General features: G+C 35.4%; 1 protein-coding gene across 1 annotated transcript; it reads left to right on the forward strand.

Moving 5' to 3' along the window:
* The first annotated feature begins 5 nt into the window (after positions 1-5).
* Positions 6-23,155, forward strand: LOC122328167. Its single transcript, XM_043223873.1, is given in 32 exon segments — positions 6-240; positions 337-2,131; positions 2,552-2,722; positions 3,054-3,224; positions 3,465-3,644; positions 4,034-4,204; positions 4,404-4,577; positions 4,659-4,829; positions 5,197-5,370; positions 5,525-5,689; positions 6,121-6,294; positions 6,394-6,567; positions 6,804-6,977; positions 7,142-7,315; positions 9,049-9,210; positions 12,708-12,837; positions 13,554-13,615; positions 14,528-14,612; positions 14,695-14,890; positions 14,983-16,813; positions 17,651-17,821; positions 18,265-18,438; positions 18,622-18,792; positions 19,706-19,879; positions 19,958-20,131; positions 20,217-20,390; positions 20,654-20,827; positions 21,122-21,295; positions 21,635-21,808; positions 21,985-22,146; positions 22,255-22,385; positions 22,609-23,155. Coding segments are annotated over 32 exon segments (8,436 nt in total). The 3' UTR covers positions 22,623-23,155.
* The last annotated feature ends 332 nt before the right edge of the window (positions 23,156-23,487 follow it).

Consider the following 23,487-nt stretch of genomic DNA (forward strand, 5'->3'; position numbering starts at 1 on the left):
AGCATATGTTTAATTTCTTGTACTCCTTTTCGTATGTTTTTTCGGATCTTGAGAACAAAATAATCATATTTTTGAAAAATGAGCTAGAAAAGTTGAAGAAAATGCTACAAAAAGAGAACACACAATACTTTGTGCAAGACTTTAATGAGGGCATGTGCAGTGTCAAAGAAGCAGCTCTGGATATCACACTCTACTTCCTGAGAGATATGAAGCAGGATAAACTTGCAGAAGCTCTAGAGGGTAAGATGCTCATGAAATAACAATCTAAGATAGTGTCATGTATACATTCAAAGAGTAATGCATACCTATGTGCTTTTGCTCCTTTTGTGTATTTAGATGAGCTTGTCCTCATTCATCAGCGACAACTGAAATCAAATCTGAAGAGGAAGTATCAATGTGTGTTTGAAGGAATTGCAAAGCATGGTGGCTCTACACCTCTGAACAACATATACACAGATCTCTGTATTACTCTGGGTGGTAATGAACAGGTCAATACTGAACATGAAGTAAGACAGATTGAGTCTGCTTTGAGGCGTGCTGATTCACAAGAAATACAGGTAGAATGCACAAATTTGTTTGAAGCACCTGAACAAGAAAAACAGATCAGAACTGTGATGACAAAAGGAGTTGCAGGCATTGGAAAATCAGTCTCTGTGCAAAAGTTTGTTTTGGATTGGGCAGAAGAAAAAGAAAATCATGACATCAACTTTGTATTTCCGCTTTCTTTTCGGGAGATGAACTTAAAGGAGGAAGAACAGCAAAGCCTGATGAGCCTTATAAGTCAGTTTTTCCCAGAGACCAAAGGACTGAACCTTACAAGAAGAAATCAGTTCAAAGTTCTGTTCATCCTTGATGGTTTGGATGAATGCCGTCTTCCTCTAAACTTTGAGTGTAATGAAACATGGCGTGACGTATCTTCACCAGCATCTCTGGATGTTCTTCTCACAAACCTCATCAAGGGAAATCTGCTTCCTTCTGCTTTTATCTGGATCACCACCAGACCAGCAGCTGCCAGTAAGATTCCTCCTGACTGTATCGATCGAGTGACAGAGATACGAGGATTCAATGATTCTCAAAAGGAAGAGTACTTCAGAAAAAGATTCACAAATGAGAATCAGGCCAACAAAATTGTTGATCTTATTAAACAATCGAAGAGTCTTTTTATCATGTGCTACATCCCAGTCTTCTGCTGGATTTCAGCCACTGTTCTCAAGAACATTTTGGAAATTAAAAGAAATAATTATATGAAAAATGCCAAGATTGTTGATGCCTCAAATACCGAAGACACTCCCAAGACTCTGACGCAAATGTACACACACTTTCTCCGCTTTCAGATCCAGCAGAGCAGACGAAAATATAATGTTTCCTGGGATAAAGATGCTATACTTTCACTGGGAAAACTGGCATTTCATCAGCTGAAAAGAAATAACCTGATCTTCTATGACACAGACCTGGAAGACTGTGGCATTGACATCTCTAAAGCATCAGTGTACTCAGGCATGTGTACCCAGATCTTTAAAGAGGAAACTGGTATCATTCTTGGTACCATGTACTGCTTTGTTCACTTGAGCATTCAAGAGTTTATTGCAGCCCTTTATGCACATCTGTTTCTAGACATCAACAACAAAAATGTGTTTGATCAAGAGTCTAAGGAAAACAAAAATAAAATTTTGACTGATTTGCTCAAGACTGCAGTGGACAAAGCGCTTGAGAGTGACAATGGACATCTGGATCTTTTCCTTCGATTCCTCCTCGGTCTGTCTCTTGAGTCTAATCGTCCACTTTTAAGAGGTCTGTTACCTCAGCAAGACAGCAGTGACCAGAGCCACAAGGAAATAGTTCAGTACATAAAGCAGAAATTAGAGTGCAATCTGTCTCCAGAGAAATCCATCAATCTGTTCCATTGCCTGAATGAACTGAACGACCACACTCTGGTGAAAGAGATTCAAAGCCAACTCAACAAAGGAAGTCTCTCATCTGCTGAACTTTCTCCTGCTCAGTGGTCTGCTGTGGCCTTTGTGTTGTTGACGTCAGAGGAAGAGCTTGAGGAGTTTGATCTACAGAAATTCCAGAAATCAGACGAGTGTTTCTTTAGACTATTGGAAGTTGCCAAAACCTCCAAAAGAGCACTGTAAGTCATTTTTTGCACTCATTTGAAACATACATTGTCACCTAATCTGTATCATGCACCCCTCTGACTGTCAGTCAATGAAATGTTTCTGTATGAAACGCCTACCTTACTACATACAATCAATTAAAAGTAGAAAAAAACAAGTGATGCAGTCTGGTGTCCTCATTCAATATTCTGTTCCCCTCAGAAGTATGTCACAATATGGAAGCAAAATCAGTCACAAACTTCCAGTTCACGTGGACTTTAACAATGATTGTCATTTAGAACTGTATTGATTAAATGCAACTATCGAGAAGACAAGTTTAATTTTCTAAGTAACTGTTTTTGTTTTTATCTGCCACGGTTTAATATTTTTTTATTTAGCAAATATATTGCATGTTTTCAATATCAGTTTGCACGTTGGTATTTTTCCCATTGTAGGTTAAATGATTGTGACCTAACAGCACGAAGCTGTTCAGCTCTGGCTACAGCTCTTGTATCAGACTCCAATCTGAAAGAGCTGAACATGAACAATAATAATCTTCAGGATTCAGGAGTAAAGCAACTCTGCATTGGACTGAAAAGTATTGGTTGTAAATTAGAGATATTGAGGTATGTTGTAAGACCATATAAAAGTTTTTATTTGTTTTACAAGATGCTAATATAATGAATAGAAACACAATTAATTAATTTAATTAATTTACAACTTAACAACTACTGCTCCTGTGAAAATCATGCAGAGCAATGTTTCCCATCCCTGTTTTTGTAGATAGATTACAGGGGAGAGTCTCATCAAAATCTGAACCAAAGTGGTCACAGTATATTTATTTTTGAAATACCTGTCAATACCAGTTGATGACATAGGTACAATGTGTATGTGTTAATTGTGGTACAGACTGAATTACTTTTTTTCTATACTCATTGACAGTATGTTTATTTTCAGGCTCAGTAAGTGTGATCTAACAGGGACAAGCTGTTTAGCTCTGGCTTCAGTTCTCCGTTCAGGATCCAGCAGTCTGAAAGATCTTGACCTGAGCTATAATAATCTGCAGGATTCTGGAGTGAAGCTGCTCTCAGATGGACTGAAAGAGAACCATAAACTCGAGAAACTCAGGTGAGTTGATGTGTAACATTGAATGTCTCTAGGACTTTTTGTTTGCCTCATATTTAGCCATGCTGTACAGTGTGACCTATATGTTGCACAAAATCAGAAATCAGTCTGTGTGATCAAAAATTGACCACAGAACTTGTTTGATACCACATTGCAGTGTGTGTAATGCTATTTATAAACCTGTTATCCAACAAAGAACATTTAAAAACAGGATGTCACTTAAAATTTGCTTCATAAAATTAGTTTTAAATGAAACTGTTTTGTTATCACTGAAGAAGGTTATAAAGCTCTGCCTTCAGCTCTGAGATCAAACCCTTCACACCTGATAGAGCTGGATCTCACAGGAAATGATCCTGGACAATCAGGAGTGAAGGAGCTCAATGATTTACTACAGGATCCAAACTATCAACTGAAGACACTGAGGTGAGTGTTCTGAATATAATAAGGTGAAATAGGACAAAAAATTGTTCTAATGTAAATTGTTCTTAATGTAAAAAATATTGATTTTCATTTATTGAACATATTTTAAACACTGTTAAGAAAAGAAAAATCTTAAAAATGTTACCTAGCAGCTCTTTATTATCTCCAATCAAATGACTTTAACTGCAATAACATGCATGAGAGGCAAACTTATTTTGAAACCACTTATGACTGTTACTCATTTGTTTTCTTTTTTTAAGAAATGGTGAGGCTGCAACATGAGGCTTATTATGATCATATGGAAAGCTTTAAAATGATTACCTGCCCTTTCACATACTTTCACAAAAGCCATTATGTGACAAGTAATGTCCCTGTATTTGTTCTGTCTTTAGGTTTTTGAGTCCTGCTGCTGGTGAAGGCTGTCAGTTTGTGACTGGAATTGTGGGTAAAAACCCATTACTTCTAAACGAGCTGAATTTAAGTGGACATGAACTAGAATACACACAAGTGAATCAGATCACTGCTCTGCTGCAGGATAAACACTGTAAACTCAACACACTGATGTGAGTATTTTTATTTATTATGACATATTTAAGTGTCTATTGCAACTTTCAGACTCCAGAGATAACAAAATACCCTTAAATAATTAATTCACTACACAGTTGAGTGGATAGTGTATAACTAAGGATTACTTTACTTTACAAGTTATTTAAAATGTAAGATGTATGGCAACTGTTTAAATTACTAATTAATTTTCTGCAGACTTTCAAACTGCAGCATCACTGAAGAAGGTTATAAAGCTCTGGCTTCAGCTCTGAGATCAAACCCTTCACACCTGATAGAGCTGGATCTAAGAGGAAATGATCCTGGACAATCAGGAGTGAAGGAGCTCAGTAATTTACTACATGATGCAAACTGTCAACTAAAGACACTCAGGCAAGAGATTTTAGAGGAATGTTTCTGTTCTTTATAAGTTTGTTAACTAATTGGAATCCTGCTTCATCTATTCTTCTGCAGGTTTTTGAGTCCTGCTGCAGATGAAGCCTGTCAGTATGTCGCTGGAATTGTGGGTAAAAACCCATTACTCCTAAGAGAACTAAATCTGAGTGGACATGAACTAGGAGAAACAAACATGAAGCGGCTCACTGCTCTACTGCTGGATAAACACTGTCAACTCAACACACTGATGTGAGTACTTTACATGCTTTAAAATACTAAATTACGTTTCATAGTAAGTTGATAATACTATTTTTTTGCCTGAATTAGAGCTACACTAAAATTATGTATTAAAAAGTAAACAGATATCTACAAAACTCTATGGAGAGGAGTGACGTCAAATCTTGTTATTTGGCTAAACAAGTCAATAATGTTTTTTTTTCACTCAAGTCAATTAATTAAGTTACTGTAGATGAAGATAACAGTATTTTTACAAATACATGTTATCATGCTGACTTCTGAGCTGTGTCAATTTATAGAATTGAAAAACCTAAATTAAAAACTCTCAAAATGAAAAAAAATGTCATAGATTTGATAATTTTTTTCTTTTTGTCTTTAGTCTATGTGGATGCAGTATTATGGAGAAACAGTGTCTCATCCTCAGTTCAGCTCTGCGTTTAAACCCAACACACCTAAGAGAGCTGGACCTCAGTGAGAATCAACTACAAAATAAAGGAGTGAAGATCTTATGTGACATACTGAAGGATTCACACTGTAAACTGGAGAAATTGAGGTGGGGAACATTCACTTACATGACTTCACATATTTGTGAAAAGGTCTTCACATTATTTGTGCTTTTTTTGTTATGTGGTGAAATAAAATTTATCTCTATTCATTTGTCTATTTTCTGTCATAAAGTTAGCTTTTTGTTTTCTATCTTAATCCAGGTTAAGATACTGTGATATTACAGATGAAGGTTGTTCTGCTCTGACTTCAGCTCTACAATCAAACCCATCACACCTGAGACAACTGGACCTAAGTGGAAATCAACTAGGAGTTGAAAATCTTAGTGTTCTGCTGAGGAACTCAGAATTCAAACTGAAAATACTAGAGTAAGTAACAGTTTTTTGTTTTGGTGTATTTTAAGAAAACATGACTAAAGTTAGCGCTGCACCTTCTGGTTTACTCAGTGATCACACTTTATCCTCCTTTTTCCTAAACACAGAAGAAAGCCTATGGAGTGAGGCTTCTGTTTCACTAGTGGCTATAGGTAAATAAGGAGGTGAATAACATGAGAATAAAACTGTTTGCACTACAAATCAGGTTGTTCATTATTAAAATAATACATTAAAATAACATAAGACACACAAGTTTTCAAAATGGATAAGATCGGAACTAGAATAGAATTTTTTGTCAGGAAAAATTTGGATATTAAACAGAGGATTCTTATACATCAAATCACACTGAATTAAAGTAAAAGTCTGCAGCTCTTCAGTAAGGTGGTCATTATAGTAATTATTCCACTTTTTATTTTTATTTTCAGTCTGTGTGGATGCAGTATTACAGAGAAACATTGCCTCAGTCTAAGTTCAGCTCTGCGCTCAAACCTTTCACACCTGAGAGAACTGGACCTCAGTGAAAATGAACTAAAAAACACAGGAGTGAATCACTTATGTGACATTCTGAAGGATTCAAACTGTAAACTGGTGAGATTGAGGTGAGGATCATTGTACCAATGAAAAAAACAATTGTTTTGGTATTTGACTTAAACAAAATGAAAAGTTTTTTTTTTTGGTTTGCATTTTTCCCAATGCAGGCTAGGCTACTGTAAAATAACAGATGAAGGTTGTTCTGATGTGACTTCAGCTCTGAAATCAAACCCATCACACCTCAGAGAGCTGAACCTGAGTGGAAATCAACTAGGAGACTCTGGAATGAAAAACCTCTGTGATTTACTGAGAAACCCACAATGCAAGCTGGAGAAATTAGAGTTAGTAACAAAAATTAAATTTATGCTGTTCTGATTTTACATATTAATCTACATAAATAAAGTTCTATGGTCTATCGTTTTCTGAAGATGGCTTCAAACATTTAACTATATTCATAACTGTCATATCCTTTATTGGCTTATCATTGTTATATTAGCCATTGCTGTATCAGTGGCTTCATGGCATTTACTCGTGATGTACTTAACTCAAACATGAAATTTTCTCGTTCTGCCTTCAGGCTGGGTAAATGCAGTATTACTGACAAACAGTGTCTCATCCTGATTCTGGGTCTGTGTTCAAATCTTTCACACTTGAGACAGCTGGACCTGAGTGGAAATCAAATGAAAAACACAGGAGTGAATCACTTATGTGATGTACTAAAGGATTCACACTGTAAACTGGAGAGATTGAGGTCAGTAAGATATTCATACAATAATCAAATTGCTTAAAATCACTTGACAAGGTTTAACCTGATGCTTTAAGCATTTAAGTTGATAAATGCAACAAATTACACAATTTTATATTGTGTAATATTATGGAATAAAAGGTTTGTTTGTCTTATTTGTCCTATTTTAGGTTAAGATACTGTGATATGACAGATGAAGACTGTTCTGTTCTGACTTCAGCTCTGAAATCAAACCCATCACAACTGAGAGAACTGGATCTCAGTGGAAATAAAGTAAAAAACAAAGGAATTAAGCACTTGTGCAATGTACTTAAGAATTTAGACTGTAAATTGGAGAGACTGAGGTAAGAAAAATAGTTAATTAAACAGCTTGAAGGGTTACTCCACCCCAAAATGAAATTTTGTCACTTATTTTGTTCCAAACCTGTAAAAGCTTTGTTGGTCCTCTGAACACAATTTAAGACATTTGATGAGAATACATTTTGTGAGAAAACGTCTCTGTTACGTATGTAACCCTCATTGCCTTATAGAGGGAACAAAGATGTTATGTCATGACAACAGACTGGGGTGTTGCTTGGAGCCCTTATAAGCTCTGATAAGAGAAAGTGCCAATGAAATTTTGCAAGTAGTTAACTAATCCTGCGTCCCTCCCCTTCACAAGGGTATAAATAGGCTACATTCATCAGATTTTGCTTCCGAGCCGACAGTCTGACACCCCGGCCTGTAGAAATGCAAGGTCTGTCCATGGGCTGAAAATGCGATGGAGTGATGGTGATGGAGTGTCCATTCCCATCTTGGGACTCGGGAGTATATCCAGTGCTGAAGTGATCTGAATGAAGCAAATCGAGCTGCGTGACTGCAGCTGTGGAAGCCATATGCCCCAGGAACCTCTGAAAACATTTCAGTGGAACCAGTGTCTTATGGGCATTCTTCTGTGAGGCACACTGTCATACTCACCGAGTCTAACTCCAGACTGAAAAGAGATCCTTGCATAAGGAAGAGTTTGCTTTTCCCAGTTGACCCCAACTAGCTGAGGTGCCGAAGCACCAAATCCCTGTGTTCGCACAACTTCTCCCATGACTGAGCCACAATGAGCCAAGCATCAAGATAGTTGAGGACTCTGACACCCACTTCCCATAAGGCGGCAAGGGTGCTCTCCTAGACCTTCGTGAAGACCAGCAGAGACAGGGAGAGCTGAAGAAGGGGACTGTGAAACCTGTGGTACTGCGGAGGGATGAATGTGCTGAATCACCTTGGTCTGCTGCTTTACTGCCGAGAACTGCTTAGCAAAGTTCTAAACAGTGTATCCAAATAGCCCAGCCTGGGAAAGGGGAGCATCCAAGAGGCAAATCTTGTCAGCATCACGCATCAGCATCAGCACTCTGTTTGTCTACATGGCTGGAAGTAATTGAGACTGTTGGCTCTGAAGCAAAATCTGATGAGTGGTAGCCTATTTATACCCTTGTGAAGGGGAGGGACGCAGGATTAGTTAACTACTTGCAAAATTTCATTGGCACTTTCTCTTATCAGAGCTAATAAGGGCTCCAAGCAAGACCCCAGTCTGTTGTCAAGACATAACTCATAGTGACTAACAGACAGGGAACAGTTTATCCATCCTGTGAAGTTGACAAGGAACAGCTATTTGAATCCAGCGGATACTCTCTAAAATGCCACTATGTTAACGCAGATAAGACAAATTATTAAATAAAGTTGTTATTTCTATATTCTTTCCATACAAAAATATTCTTGTTGTTTCATAAGAGTGTGGTTAAAGCACTGATGGCAAGTGGACCATTCTGACAATGTCTTTCATATTATTTTGGACTTTGACAGTGTTACTTACTTGGCAGTCCAAATATCCAAAATATTTTAAATTGTGTTCCAAGGAAGAAGAAGGCTTTTACATTTTAGGGTGGACTAACCCTTTAATATTGTAGTGAAATGTGGAGGCACTCAGCTGATTAAATTCCTATTGAAGTGATTGATTATAGCATTGGAATTTTATTGAACAAAGGTAAATATGACTGCAGTTTATTTTAAACTCTAGATTAACCTGAAAGTAACTTCCCTTTTCTAGCCTGAATGACTGTGGCATTACGGATGTTGCTTGTCTGACTCAGCTTATGGCTAAGACAAAAGCCTTGCATTTTTTAAAAGAACTTGATCTAAAAAAGAACAAAATTGGAAACTCGAAGAAGCAGCTAAGTGAAGTGCTCAAAGACTCCAACTGCAACTTGAGGTGAGTAAATATCTTTTTGTCATGTCTCACTAACATGATAACTAATAATCTTACAAAAATTGAATATTTGTGTGATCAGTTACACTTCTTGTTATTCAGTACAAAGTTAAATTAAATGATAATAAATACTAACTAATTAAAGCAGACACTGATTTTTTTCTAATTTGATTTCTTCTTGACAGCTTAGACCGTGAACCACGCCTGTTCAGATCTGGTCTACATAATGTTGGTAAATGGTTTACATTGTGAAATTAAAAAGACTATACCAGACACCAATGGATAAGAGATCACAAAAAGCTTTAAAATACAAACTGTTTTATTTTGATAATGACAAACATCAGTTAATAAATTCAAAACCAAAGGCTAAACCTACAGTATTTAACAAATGTAAAGTCTGTTACAATAGCTAGTATTTTTATGTAAGTTAGTATTGCATGAAGCTAGAACAATGTACAAATGAAATAGAGCAAAGGTGCTAAAATATATATAGTAAAAGTCATATATAAAATTAAAGATAATAGTGGGCATTTTTACTATACACAAATAACTTATAATAACTTATATAAATAATACTTTTATGCATTTGATTATTTAGTTAATCCTTGTCAGCATATTGTTTTATTTGGTGCTTTTACATTTTATGGTTTATAAACGATTTTGTACTTGCTTTATTAAGCTGTAATGATGTATGTTTTATTAATGTCAGGGTGCCTATGCTTCTTTTAAATTGAATTAATTTCACACACATGGATTCAAGAACTATTACAAAAAAATTGCATTTATGCATTTCCAAAGCCAGAATGAAAGCACTACTTGAGTTTAAAGGGCATTATTTTTGTAAGCGGTTGTCATACATGAGTGTCGAGTGTCACAGATAAGTCTTTATGAGATGTCTTTCAAAATGTTTAATTATGGTTTTTATAGTTGTTTTTTATGTCTTACCATTTGTACATTAAACCTACAACTGTGGTCAGCATCATTGCATTATTATGTACTTTATATATAACTGTAACTGAGGTCATGATCATGCGCAGGATGCAATGTCTCTACTAAAAGTGAAACTTTAAGTTAATTTGCTACAAACAATTTTTGTTAAGTTTTTAAATTGCTAAACTTTACCAATAAAATGGTTAGAGTACCCTGTTTAAAAAAATACTGACCCATAGCTAGTCATGCGTTAGTTCTAAGATGGTAAAACATTTTATAAAACTTATTTTTGTCTAAACTTTTCTTATTTGAGCTGTAAATCTTCATTTAGGATTTTTACTGTGTTAACATAATCAGATCTCTCCCCAAAACAACATGAATTCTATTTGTGCAGGTCTTAAAAAGATGTGTAAATGGAAGATATGTAAATGGTCTTAAATTACATCTGCATTGGATAAAGATGCTGGTATAGGTACGCTGTACAAGTCAACCAGCATCTTCCAATCTTCTGATACTTTAGCCATAAAAGCCATTTGATGACACTCTACCTGGTTTCAAATAAAAGGACAGTTGTGTAGACAACACAAACTAGAGAAGGAACCCCTCAAGCATTGTCAGTTTAGGCAGTTAACACAAAATGAATGGGTCTGAAAACAAGTAAATTCTACCTCATGGACATTTGTGAGGAGAGAAAAACATGGTTACAACCTGAAATTATTTCAAAGTTGTTCATCTAAGTCATGTCAGTACATATTATTATATTACTGTCTAAAACCCGTGAAGATATTAGGATAATTTTAACACTGTAACCTATTCAAATAAATTTCATCAGTATGCATACTGGTCTGCAACCGAGATGCAGATCATACATTTTAAAGTTACTTCGTATGCTTTGTTAAAGCTCATTTCATCTGTGTCAACAGCTGATTAAAAATATTTTGCATTTGTTGTGTAGAAGAATGATAGCCCTGGTATGATTGGCTGGCGTTACCCAAACAGTAGAACCAATCAGTGATTGTAATTCATCACGATTGGTCAGCTGGCTAAATTATAAACCTGGGTTGTGGATATAAAAGGGGTAAGTGGTTGGTTGCTTGGGATGTGTCATACCCGGTAATGCCCCTTGTGACATGTAGTGCTTTGAGTGCCAGCAGATGGGTTATCCTCTTGTCTTCCATTGTGCTGGCTGTGGGCCAGTTGTTAGGTTATATGTAGAGGCTTGTTACCCTGTCTGTTTCAGTCATGGGTTTGCAAGTCCCAACTGTAATCCAATTTGGAGATGGTGGCCATGCACATCACAACACTATAATGGTTTCTTGCTATGCATGGGGAGTTTTTATTGAATAAATTGTGTCTGTTTAACATTTGGAAGGTTTGATTGCATGTCCTGGGGTATTTCTCTACTGGGTTTAGATGAAGGCCCAACAAACATCAAGCATGTGACGACATGACAGCTCTGCTTTGTTTCTTTTATGTTTTAAAGTCTGGGACTCGATTGCGCGCTGCTTGTGTTAAACCAGTTTGGATCGCTACACCGTTATACCAGAAAAAGCTGTCTGAAATGAAAGAACTTCATCTTTACATCAAGCACATTTAAAGTGTGTTGCTGTGTTCAAACATGACCCAATACTACACTGAGTAATAAAAGCTCTCTTTCATATAAATCTGTCATTAGTATAAACTGTTGTAGCTCGTTTAGGACCAGCTACAAGCAATACAGAAAAACTGACACAAATCTACAATGTCCTTGGTCAGGACAATGTTGGTTTCACATACAAAAAAAGAGGGTTTATGGTCTAATTTCTTTATTTATTTATTTATATATATATATATATATATATATATATATATATATATATATATATATATATATATATATATATATATATATATATATGTGTGTGTGTGTGTGTGTGTGTGTGTGTGTGTGTGTATTATTATTATTATTATTATTTATGCTAAACTGTTTGTATCAAGAACCATTTCAAGATTTTTGTTATCTGAGCAATGAATACGTCTACATCAAATACCAACGTTATTTTTCCAACGTTAATACGATGATTTCACCGGCCATTACTGTAATCGTCCACACATGGGCTAAAACCCCGAAGCGGATGAAATGGCGTTCTGAGCAGCACTGACAAGGACTCTACTGCAGTAAACAGGCAAGACGTTAAATTAAGACCTGGAAAATGCCGTTGCTGTTAATCTTCTAGTAGGAACACGTGCAATTTGATGTCGACGTATCTTCTACCACAGACTGGAATTTGTTTTGGAAACGTACTAAGTCACTAGCAACAAGCGCAAAAAAAACCATTGAAAGTCTAAACTTGCGTATAAGTTTTAGCGACTCCTTGATTACAGTTTATCTTCAACGTTATCCCGGATGAGACCCTGAAGGATTGCTGCAACGCATGTTAAAACCGCAAGCGTATTTTAAAAGCGTTACTGCAGACGAATAATAGTCATTTCTCTGAAGGTTCCACCCTCCATTTCCTCTTTCGTTTGAGATTCTGCGAACTCCTAAGTAAATCAAACCGTTTTTAGAGGATAACGAACCTCAACATATAATGGGTGTGGTTGAGTTTCAAGGAAGCGTGTAGCAAAAAAGCAACTTTGACTAAGTGGTATATTTTGCAGTATGTCAAAGGAGCGAGGAAAAGAGTCTCCCTGCGAGATGAGTCTCTCAGAGAAACAAAGGTAAGATGCCACAGTTAATACTAATGTAGCCTGCTGCTTTTTAAGACGTTTTTGTTGTTGTTCCTTTTCTTAGCCACTCATTCAGAAGTACATTTAGTATTATTGATAAAACGGGTTACAATATTTTTAGTATTTTAGTTGATTCCTTTTTAAAACACATCTGGACTTCAGGTGGAAATGGGCAGTCATTAGGATGAAGTGTCTAATCAATAGTGTTAAACTCTATACCCTGCTTGCAATTTTATATCTGTTCAAATATATGTTGGAGAGAAGGGAAACACTTTGAAAGTCAATCTGGTTTGTATGAGGTTATATACAAAAATGAACATCCAGGAATGACGTGGGAAACTTTGGAATGCAGGAAATGTGTCCTTTGGCCTCGTTCTATTTGCGGATATAACAGAAGGGCGACTGATATTATGGTGAGGGAAAAAAGTGGAAGGATTTGAGAAAGCTGCTAAAGTTTTGCAAAAGAGTGATACTGACAACCGGGTGAGCTGCTGGGAGAAAGCAGTTCATGAGTCTTATCTGTGACTTGCGAATACGTAGAAAAATCTAGAGAGCGAGAAACCAAGCTTGTTACCGTCTTTAGATTTCACAACAATTTAATTTGCAACACCATATGTCTTCAAATGAGAGTTATAGTGAAGTGTTTTGCTCCTTGTGCCATCAGTGTGAGATCATACTCACATAAGTCCCGCTGTGTGTCTTTGAAGAGTGACTGCTCAAAAGACGAACCACCGAAATTCAGTGAGAATAAAACATCATCTAGAAAAAGGTATTTCTGATGCTTTACAATACATTGCAGTATCATGTTAGCTAATTTCTTCTCTTCTTTCTTTATGTGATAAAACCTGACTCGGTAAAAAACAAATCACAAAATGTCTAATAGCTGCTGCTCTGTAATGAACTTACTTTCTTGGTAGACTTACCACTCAAAAACACAAGGCAAGCAAAAATGAGAATGACATATTTATGACTATACTGACTTTGTGTCATTAGTAAAGATCCAAACACTGATATTATTTTAAATTAATTATATTGTTTGTAATGAAATATAGGACAGAAAATACAGTCATTTTTCTTTTCTTTTTTTTTCATAAATAAAACTGTTCACTCAAAAGTGTTATTCCAAAAACGTAAGATTCATGCATAGTCGTGCATAGTTCAATGTTTATTTGCGAATAGTTAAAACAAAATGAACCCTTGTGCGTCAATAAAAAAGCTACACAATTGGTATAGTGATATAGTGGACAAAAATGTACATGAAAAAATAAATAAATAAAGTTACGTTTGGTCAGATTTTAAAGAAGAACCATGGTAGATTATTGTTGAAGTAAAAAAAGTGATTTACCATCTGTTAAAAAATAGAAGAAAAAAAAAAAAAAAAACATTTTAAGCATTGCCAACAGAATGAAAGCCTATTAAGAAAAAATTGAATTTTTTCTATTTTAACTATTTAACAATTTTTTCTACCTAATGTAAAATAGATTTATTAAAGGAAACACAGGTTGAATATTACAGTTCAAAATTTATGCAGTCAGGAAAAATAAAAAAGGTCGCACAAGGGTTAAATCATATAAACTTAAAAAAATTAGCCAAACAAAAATAAGGTACCCAGATCTTACTTTTAAAAGAGATTGTTTTAATATTATGCCTAAAATTGTATTTTCTTTCCTTTACTTACTAGCATTCAATATGAGACTTTAGATTTAGACGTCCAGTCTCACAGAAACCAAAAGAATTTCAAAGAAAATCTCCCGTGGATCTTCCAGGTAGGAAAACATTTTAATGTTAGCTTATTGATGATATTATTATTATTATTAGATATTATTATTATTTCTGTCTCTTTTTTAGGATCTAGAGAGCAACATAATCACATTTCTGAAGAATGAGTTGGAAAAGTTTAAGAAAATACTACATAAAGATAATACATTATACTTTGTGAATGAATTTAATGAGAATAGATGCAGGATCAGTGACGCAGCTCTTGATCTGACACTCTACTTTCTTAGAAGTATGAAGCAAGATGAAGCTGCTGATACTCTAGAAGGTAAGAGACTCATGACCAATCTGTCAGACTGTTACTTATAAAATGAACGAGAGAAACGTAAGATAAAATATCTCTATTTTTCTGGTGTATAGATGAGCTGTTCTTCATTCATAAACAAAAATGCAATCTGAAGGAAAAGTATCAATGTGTGTTTGAAGGAATTGCAAGACATGGTGACTCTACACTTCTGAATAACATCTACATAGATCTCTGTATAACTCAGGGTTGTAGCGAACAGATCAATACTGAACATGAGGTAAGACGGATTGAGTCCTTTTCCAGGCATCATGAATCACAAGAGGTGACACTTGAATGCAAACATTTGTTTGAAACACCTGAACAAGACAAGCAGATCAGAACTGCACTGACAAAAGGAGTTGCTGGTATTGGAAAATCAGTCTCTGTGCAAAAGTTTGTACTCGATTGGGCAGAAGGAAGAGAAAATCAAGATATCAGCTTCATATTTCCTCTTCCTTTTAGAGAGATGAACTTAAAAGAGAAAAAAAAACAAAGTTTGATGAGTCTTCTGAATGAGTTTTTCCCAGAGACAAAAGAGCTAAATCTTACAAGAAGAAATCAATTCAAAGTCCTGTTCATCCTCGATGGTTTGGATGAATGCCGTCTTCCTCTGAACTTTGAGAGTAATGAAACATTGTGTGATGCATCTTCACCAGCATCTCTGGATGTTCTCCTGACAAACCTCATCAAGGGAAATCTGCTTCCTTCTGCAAAGATCTGGATCACCACCAGACCAGCAGCTGCCAGTAAGATTCCTCCTGACTGTATCGACCGTGTGACAGAGATACGAGGATTCAATGATTCTCAAAAGGAGGAATACTTCAAAAAAAGATTCATTGATGTGAATCAAGCCAAAGAAATCATTGATCATGTTAAAAAATCAAAGAGTCTCTTCATCATGTGCCACATCCCAGTCTTCTGCTGGATTTCAGCCACTGTTCTCAAGAACATTTTGCCAATTAAAACAAACAATGATCTGAAAAACAAACAGGCTGATGGCGCCACCAAAACAGAGCTAGAATCTAATATTGAAGACACTCCCAGGACTTTGACACAAATGTACACACACTTTCTCTGCTTTCAGATCCTGCAGAGTAGACGAAAATATGAAGGAGACTATAGATCAGATGTTTCCAGGGATACAGATGCCATTCTTTCACTAGGTAAACTGGCATTTTATCACCTGGAAAAAAATAACCTGATCTTTTATGACACAGACCTGGAATCCTGTGGTATTGATGTCTCTAAAGCATCAATGTACTCAAGCATGTGTACCCAGATCTTTATAGAAAAAACCGGGATCATTCTTGGTACCATGTATTGCTTTGTTCACTTGAGCATTCAAGAGTTTATTGCAGCCCTTTATGCACATCTGTTTCTAGACATCAACAACAAAAATGTGTTTGATCAAGACTCTACAGAACAGGAAAACAAAACTGAAAGCATGGCCAATTTGCTTAAGACTGCAGTGGACAAGGCTCTTGAGAGTGACAATGGAAATCTGGACCTTTTCCTTCGCTTTCTTCTTGGTCTGTCACTCCAATCAAATCGTCAACTCTTACAAGGTCTGTTAACACAGCAAGATAACAATGACCAGAGCAACAAGGAAATAGTTCAGTACATCAAGCAGAAACTAGAAGATAATCTATCTCCAGAGAGATCCATCAATCTGTTCTACTGTCTAAATGAACTGAACGATCAAACTCTGGTGAAAGAGATTCAGACCCACCTTAGCAAAGGAAGTCTCTCGTCTTCTGATCTTTCACCTGCCCAGTGGTCTGCTTTGGCCTTTGTGTTGTTGACATCAGAGGAAGAGATAGAGGAGTTTGAGCTTCAGAAATTCAAGAAATCAGATGAGTGTCTCATTAGATTATCAGCAGTCATCAAAACCTCCAAAAGAGCACTGTAAGTCATTTTTTATTATATATGGTTTTGCATTCATCCACATCTACATAGACCATAGTAATTCTTAGTCATTGTTAAATTATTAACATAGTCAAGTATTGAAGTGTAGTGCTAATATTTTATTAAGTATATGTTTATATTTATATATATTATGTAGAAAATTCAGTTCTTTAGCAAAACATGCTCATTAGTTTGCAGAGGATGAAGGGTCACTTTTTATACAACATGCTGGTCCACAGTTATTTCCATTCCATTAATGCGATAGAAGACATATACTTGAACTAAATTTCAGTGCTCAAGGATTAATCACCAGATTATCTACTTTGTTTCTATATTCTATTTTAATGTTCTGCTTGCATTGCAAATAAAAAAATGGAAAAAAGCCTCTCCCTTCTACCATATGCTCTTGGTTTTCTGCAGTGCCTACTAGCAAAAATAATGCATCTATTTCAAGCACAATGTAATTTAAAACATTTTGTGGCGCTAAATAATGGCAAAAATACCAGTAATTTGACAAATGCAAACGTTAGTAAATCTTGTGTGTGATACAGTTGAATACACTGCTCCTATAAATGTTGCGTATGAAAGGGAAACTCCTAAAATGCATATTCAGTGGTCAGTGGCAAAAAAAATTGTCCACGCTTTTTAAGTGCCAATTCATCACTTTAAAAAAACCTTACAGTACATTTTAACACAAAACAAAGTTTGTGCTGGAGCAAGCTGTTGGTAAAATTTGCTCTATTTTTTTAATGCATTTATCTAAGTAATAGGTGAAAAATATATATTTGATATTTGTATTATGTGTACTAAGTGTAATCCATGTTATTTCTCTTGTAGACTAAATGATTGTAACTTAACAGACAGAAGCTGTTCAGCTGTGGCTACAGTTCTTAGATCAGATAACAATCTAAAAGAGCTCAACATGAACAATAATAATCTACAGGATTCTGGAGTGAAGCTACTCTGCACTGGATTGGAAAATATGAAGTGTGAATTAGAGATACTGAGGTAAGATTTTTGTTTAAGCTATGATTTATAAAGTGCACATATAGGAGTCTATTGTATTAATATACAAATTAAATGAAAATTTTACAGTAAAAGTTAAGCATTTAGCATGCACTTTATCGAAAACATTACTTACATTGCTTTCAAGTTGCAGTTTTTTTTATATATATTTTAGCTCTTGCTATCCCTGGGAAAAAATGATTTTGCATTGCTAGTTTCATTTCTCTACAATTTGAGCTTGAGAGATCCGAGAGACTGCAGTGGACAAAGAAATCTTTTTACCAAAAGTCAATGCAACCACAACCTTTGATGAAAAAAATTACAATAATAACTAAATTAACAAAAAGAAAATTATGTAGTCAAATAGTTCAAGAACATCATATATTAAGCTCATCTGCATTTGACTAATGTTCAGGAATAGCTTGTTTTTTTCATTCGTTTTCTAGACTTTCAGACTGCAGTATCACTGAAGAAGGTTATAAAGCTCTGGCTTCAGCTCTGAGATCAAACCCTTCACACCTGATAGAGCTGGATCTAAGAGGAAATGATCCTGGACAATCAGGAGTGAAGGAGCTCAGTGATTTACTACAAGATCAGAACTGTCAGCTGAAGACACTCAGGTGATGAAACTATTCAAAATAAAAGATAAACAGGCAAATTATTACTAGAAATATAATTTAATAAAAATCTGCAAAATTTAAGTACATTTAGGATAAATAATTTTATATTTGACTTCCTCATCAGAATTGGCTGCTATTTTTCACTAAATATATTTTTTATTGAATTCTGCTTCATTTTCTCAGGTTTTTAGGACCTGTTGCTGTTGAAGCTTGTCAGTATGTGACCGAAATTGTGGGTAAAAACCCATTATTCCTGAGAGAGCTGAATCTGAGTGGACGTGAACTAGGAGACGCACGAGTGAATCAGATCTCTGCTCTACTGCAGGATAAACACTGTAAACTCAACACACTGATGTAGGCATTTAATATAATTTACCCGAAAAATGGTAGTGATTTCACTTATTGCTACAATCAAATAATCTGCACAACAAACATAAATATGTCTTTTCTAGCTGTGTACTAATAACACAAGAGTAAAATGGCCGAAAATGCGAGCCAAAAACATTCTATATAATATATGGCATGCACGTCCTGTCATTCTGTGGTTGACGCTTCGCTAAGTATCCACTCAATAAACATGCTCATGCTCGTATAATAGCCTACTGCTCATACTCAAAATCTGCTTAAATAAAAAAGCTCAAATAAGCGGTGACAGGAATGTAGTATACTTGACCACATAAAATTTTAAAATTTATAAAAATTAGATTCTTTTATCAGAAACCAATGATAACAAGATATCAGCATCCACTTAGAATACTCTTCTTTGGTTTGTTTGGTTTTTGAAACTGAACCACCACTCTCTGTCTTTTGTGTAACAGCAGCTGCCACTGGCATGTGATTGAAGCTCAAATATAATAGGACAGTTTCATTGTGGAGCATCTGGGGAAAAATAAACACACACAATGAAACAACTTGCTTTTCTTTTCTTACGAATGATCAAGCTAGGTGTGAATGGCCCCATAGGTATCTATTGTTTCGATTCAAAAGCCTTATCACTCTTAATTTTCACGTTCATTATGAAAAGACCTTATCCAGTGGTGTGGGAGCGGTCTGAATATTTCCATCAGTATACTTCTGCTCAGCTGTTTTTAACATTTTTTACACCTAAGCAAAGAATGACTTATATGTTCAATATCAGGACAGTTGTACTTAAGTACTGAGGGATTATGATTTGGATAATAAACTTTTAATCTGTTCGACTGTATGCTTGTTGTGAAGATGCTGTAACTTTACAGAATAAAGAGTTTGTTTGTCTCTTCCATTACAGGTTAAGATACTGTGATATGACAGATGAAGGTTGTTCTGCTCTGACTTCATCTTTAAAATCAAACCCTTCACACCTAAGAGAACTGGACCTGAGTGGAAATCAAATAGGAGACTCTGGATTAAAAAACATCAGTGATCTACTGATGAACCCACAATGCAAGCTAAAAAAACTAAAGTTAGTAATATTGTATTGCACAGCAGTTACAGTGTGATGTATCATCATAGATCTAAGTCACTGATCTTTTCTCTTCAGGCTATGTGGATGCAGTTTTAAAGAAAAACACTGTTATCTTCTGAGTTCAGCTCTGCGTTTAAACCCATCACACCTGAGAGAGCTGGACCTGAGTGGAAATGAACTAAAAAACACAAGAGTAAAGCACTTATGTGATGCACTGAAAGATTCAAACTGTAAACTGGAGAGATTGAGGTGAGGAATCTTCACATACATTAAAGAAAGTGTTTTGAGGTTTGAGTGAAACATTGAAGTATTTGTTTCATTTCTCCCAATGCAGGTTAAGATACTGTGATATGACTAATGAGTGTTGTTCTGCTGTAACGTCAGCTCTGAAATCAAATCCAGCACACCTGAGAGAGCTCAACCTGAGTGGGAATATACTAGGAGACACTGGAGTGAAACACCTCTGTGATCTACTGATGAACACACGATGCAAGCTGGAAAAACTAATGTTAGTAACATTATACTGTACAGAAGTTACAACAAGACCAAATGATAGCACTACACTTAGTTGCATTTCACCATATGAAGATGCACTGTAAACTGTGTAAAGATGTACCAGGCTTGGGTTGTAACTAGTATCCTTATTATGCTCCTTTATTGGTTAATAATGATCTATTAATATTTGTTGGAGTGTTAGTGATTGTATAGTATTTGCTCATGATAACTAGCATATGAATGATCTGATTCATTGTTTTGTTTTTCTATCTTTAGTCTATGTGGATGCAGTATTATAGAGGAACATTGTCTCATCCTGACTTCGGCTCTGAAATCAAACCCATCACACCTGAGAGAGCTGGACCTTGGTGGGAATAAACTAAAAAACACAGGAGTGAATCACTTATGTCACATACTGAAGGATTCAAACTGTAAACTGAAGAGATTGAGGTGAGGAACTTTCAATCAAAATGCTTAAAATCAAAGTGATTATATTAAAATGCTTCTGCTGTGTGGAAAACACCTGAACATTTGCATCCTGCTGCTTATCTGTTTTCATCAAATTTTTACACCTGAGAAAATAATTTCTTAATATCCTTGGGCCTTTATACTCAATGTAAAAAATTTATTTGTAGGAGATCTGGTGAAAACAAGAAACTCCTTCTCTGTTTGCCAGGAAGATGTTATAACTTGATGTTATAAAGACTTTTAAAAACTTTCAAAATTTCATTTTTCTCCATGTAGCTTCAGAGGCTGTGATAGTACAGATGAAGGTTGTGCTCTTCTGACTTCAGCTCTGAAATCAAACCCATCACATCTGAAAGGACTTGAGCTAAGCGGGAATCAACTAGGAGACTCTGGAGTGACAAACCTCAGTGATCTACTGATGAATCCACAATGCAAGCTAGAAATATTAGCGTTAGTAACATTACACTGTACATCAGTAAGATAATGTTTATAATAGATTGATGGTTCAGTATGTGTATCATTACAAACTTTGAAGAATTTGAATCTTTGCAGCTATAAATGTTCACATACTGAAATCTGACAAATATTTGCTTAGTAAGAAGAAACATGCTAAAGACAGTGACAGTAGACTAATTTGAAATAGTGTCTCTGTTTTTACAGTAAGTATTTTTTAATAAGCAAAAAGTGAATTTAGTGATTGTAAAAAACTAAAATGTGGTTTATTTACACAACTGATTTTGTAACATTTAAAAATCTGAATCATTGTTTTTTTAATCTTTCTATCTTCAGTCTGTGTGGATGCAGTATTACAGAGAAACAGTGTTTCATCCTGACTTCAGCTCTGAAATCAAACCCATCACATCTGAGAGAACTGGATTTGAGTGGAAATGAACTGAAAAACACAGGACTGGATCACTTATGTGACGTACTGAAGGATTCACACTGTAAACTAGAGAGGCTGGGGTCAGTAACATTCACATACAAGAATCAAATGATATCAGATCAATCGTTTTAACAATTTAAATTAGGACACTTTTAACTTTATCTCTTACTTAGCAGAGTTAAAAAATCAAGCCTTAAAGTTATTTTTTTGGATACTGGGTGAAAATAATATAATCCCTCTTTCTGTCTCTTTTTAGTCTAAATGACTGTGCCATTTCAGATGTTACTTGTTTGGCTCAGTCTTTGGCTGGAACAAAAGCACTGCAGTTTTTAAAAGAGCTTGATCTGAGTAACAATATCATAGGAAAATCAACAATGCAGCTCAGTGATGTACTGCGAGACTCAAACTGTAAATTGAGGCAAGTCTTTTTGTCACAGTTATGCTCAACACCAACAGTCAAACAATAAAAAAAGTCATTTCTAATTTCATATGTTACTAATTTGAATTTAATATTTTCTCCTTATAGCCTAGAGAGAGAACACTGGTTTAGCTGGAGAGCTGGTGTGAACCTCATTAGTAGCTTTAGTGGGTGGATTACATTCTTTTCTAAATCTCAGCAACCTTTGAAATCAACAGTTCAGGACCAGTCAGCATCAGGTGAGGATCCCTTGAGCCTTGCTTTAGTACTGTCCATGGGGAAAAATTGTGCAGTGACATCTACAACCAAAATCTAAAATGTTCATCACATATTCAGTACGAAACGCTGTTCATAACTGAGAGTATCAGCACATAAAACATTTTACATTTTAAACGAGAACAGGGATTTTGGTGAGACGTTTGCTAAGTATTCATACAAATTATATGTATTTTTTATTTGCAGGTGGGGCAGAGTAAGAAGAACATCCTCAATCAATCATGTAGTGGACAGCATGTCATTCTGTGTGCCCTCAGCTAAGAGTACGCAAGGCAAAGTGAACTCAAGAATCTTCAAGCTGCAATAAGACAACATCACCACCTACTGGAATGGAGTGTGTGAAGAGTTGATGTTGATGTAGATGTTGGTGTCTCTTTTTCTTTGGATATTCTAATAAAGATGTAGTCACTTCAAATGATTGTTAAATACATTATCGAATGTTAACCTGTTTATTCCTACAGATACAGCCTTAACCTCTTATATAAACTGAGATTTTTTTTATTTTTTCCTATACATTTTAGAAGAACACAAAGCTGAGCCCACTACAAAGTTTGTACAAAGTTTATCACAAACCTCTCAAAATTCTTTATTCTATATTTCATATGCACTTTTTGAATTATTTTAATATTCTTCATTCAGTTTTGTGCTGATTATATTTGCTACTAAATTTCTATGAGATGTATGTTATTAATTTTACTGTCAATTATATCAATAAATATCTATTAACCATCAACATTTGTCCCCCAGATTCTCACTCCGTTTTATTTTAATAAAATGCCATGTCACATTCTCATGGGCAATTTTAGAATTAGAACTGTTCTCAAATGACAGGATCGATAAATGTTGGGATCATATGTGACTTGTCAAGAATAGCTAAGCATAAAATATTTGTTTCCTTACCAGGTCATTATTAACTAGCCCAGTTTCTAAAAGCCACTAGAGTTAATTACAGAGGTAAGCCCCCAAGATGATCACAAACTATAAATGCATATTTCATACCATAAACGAGTGTCTCTGTGTGAATACCTCTGACCTTTTGACCCAGTCCAGATTCCCGTTTGGAAC

The sequence above is a fragment of the Puntigrus tetrazona genome, chromosome 22, assembly GCF_018831695.1.
Source record: "Puntigrus tetrazona isolate hp1 chromosome 22, ASM1883169v1, whole genome shotgun sequence".
Classification (NCBI taxonomy): domain Eukaryota; kingdom Metazoa; phylum Chordata; class Actinopteri; order Cypriniformes; family Cyprinidae; genus Puntigrus; species Puntigrus tetrazona.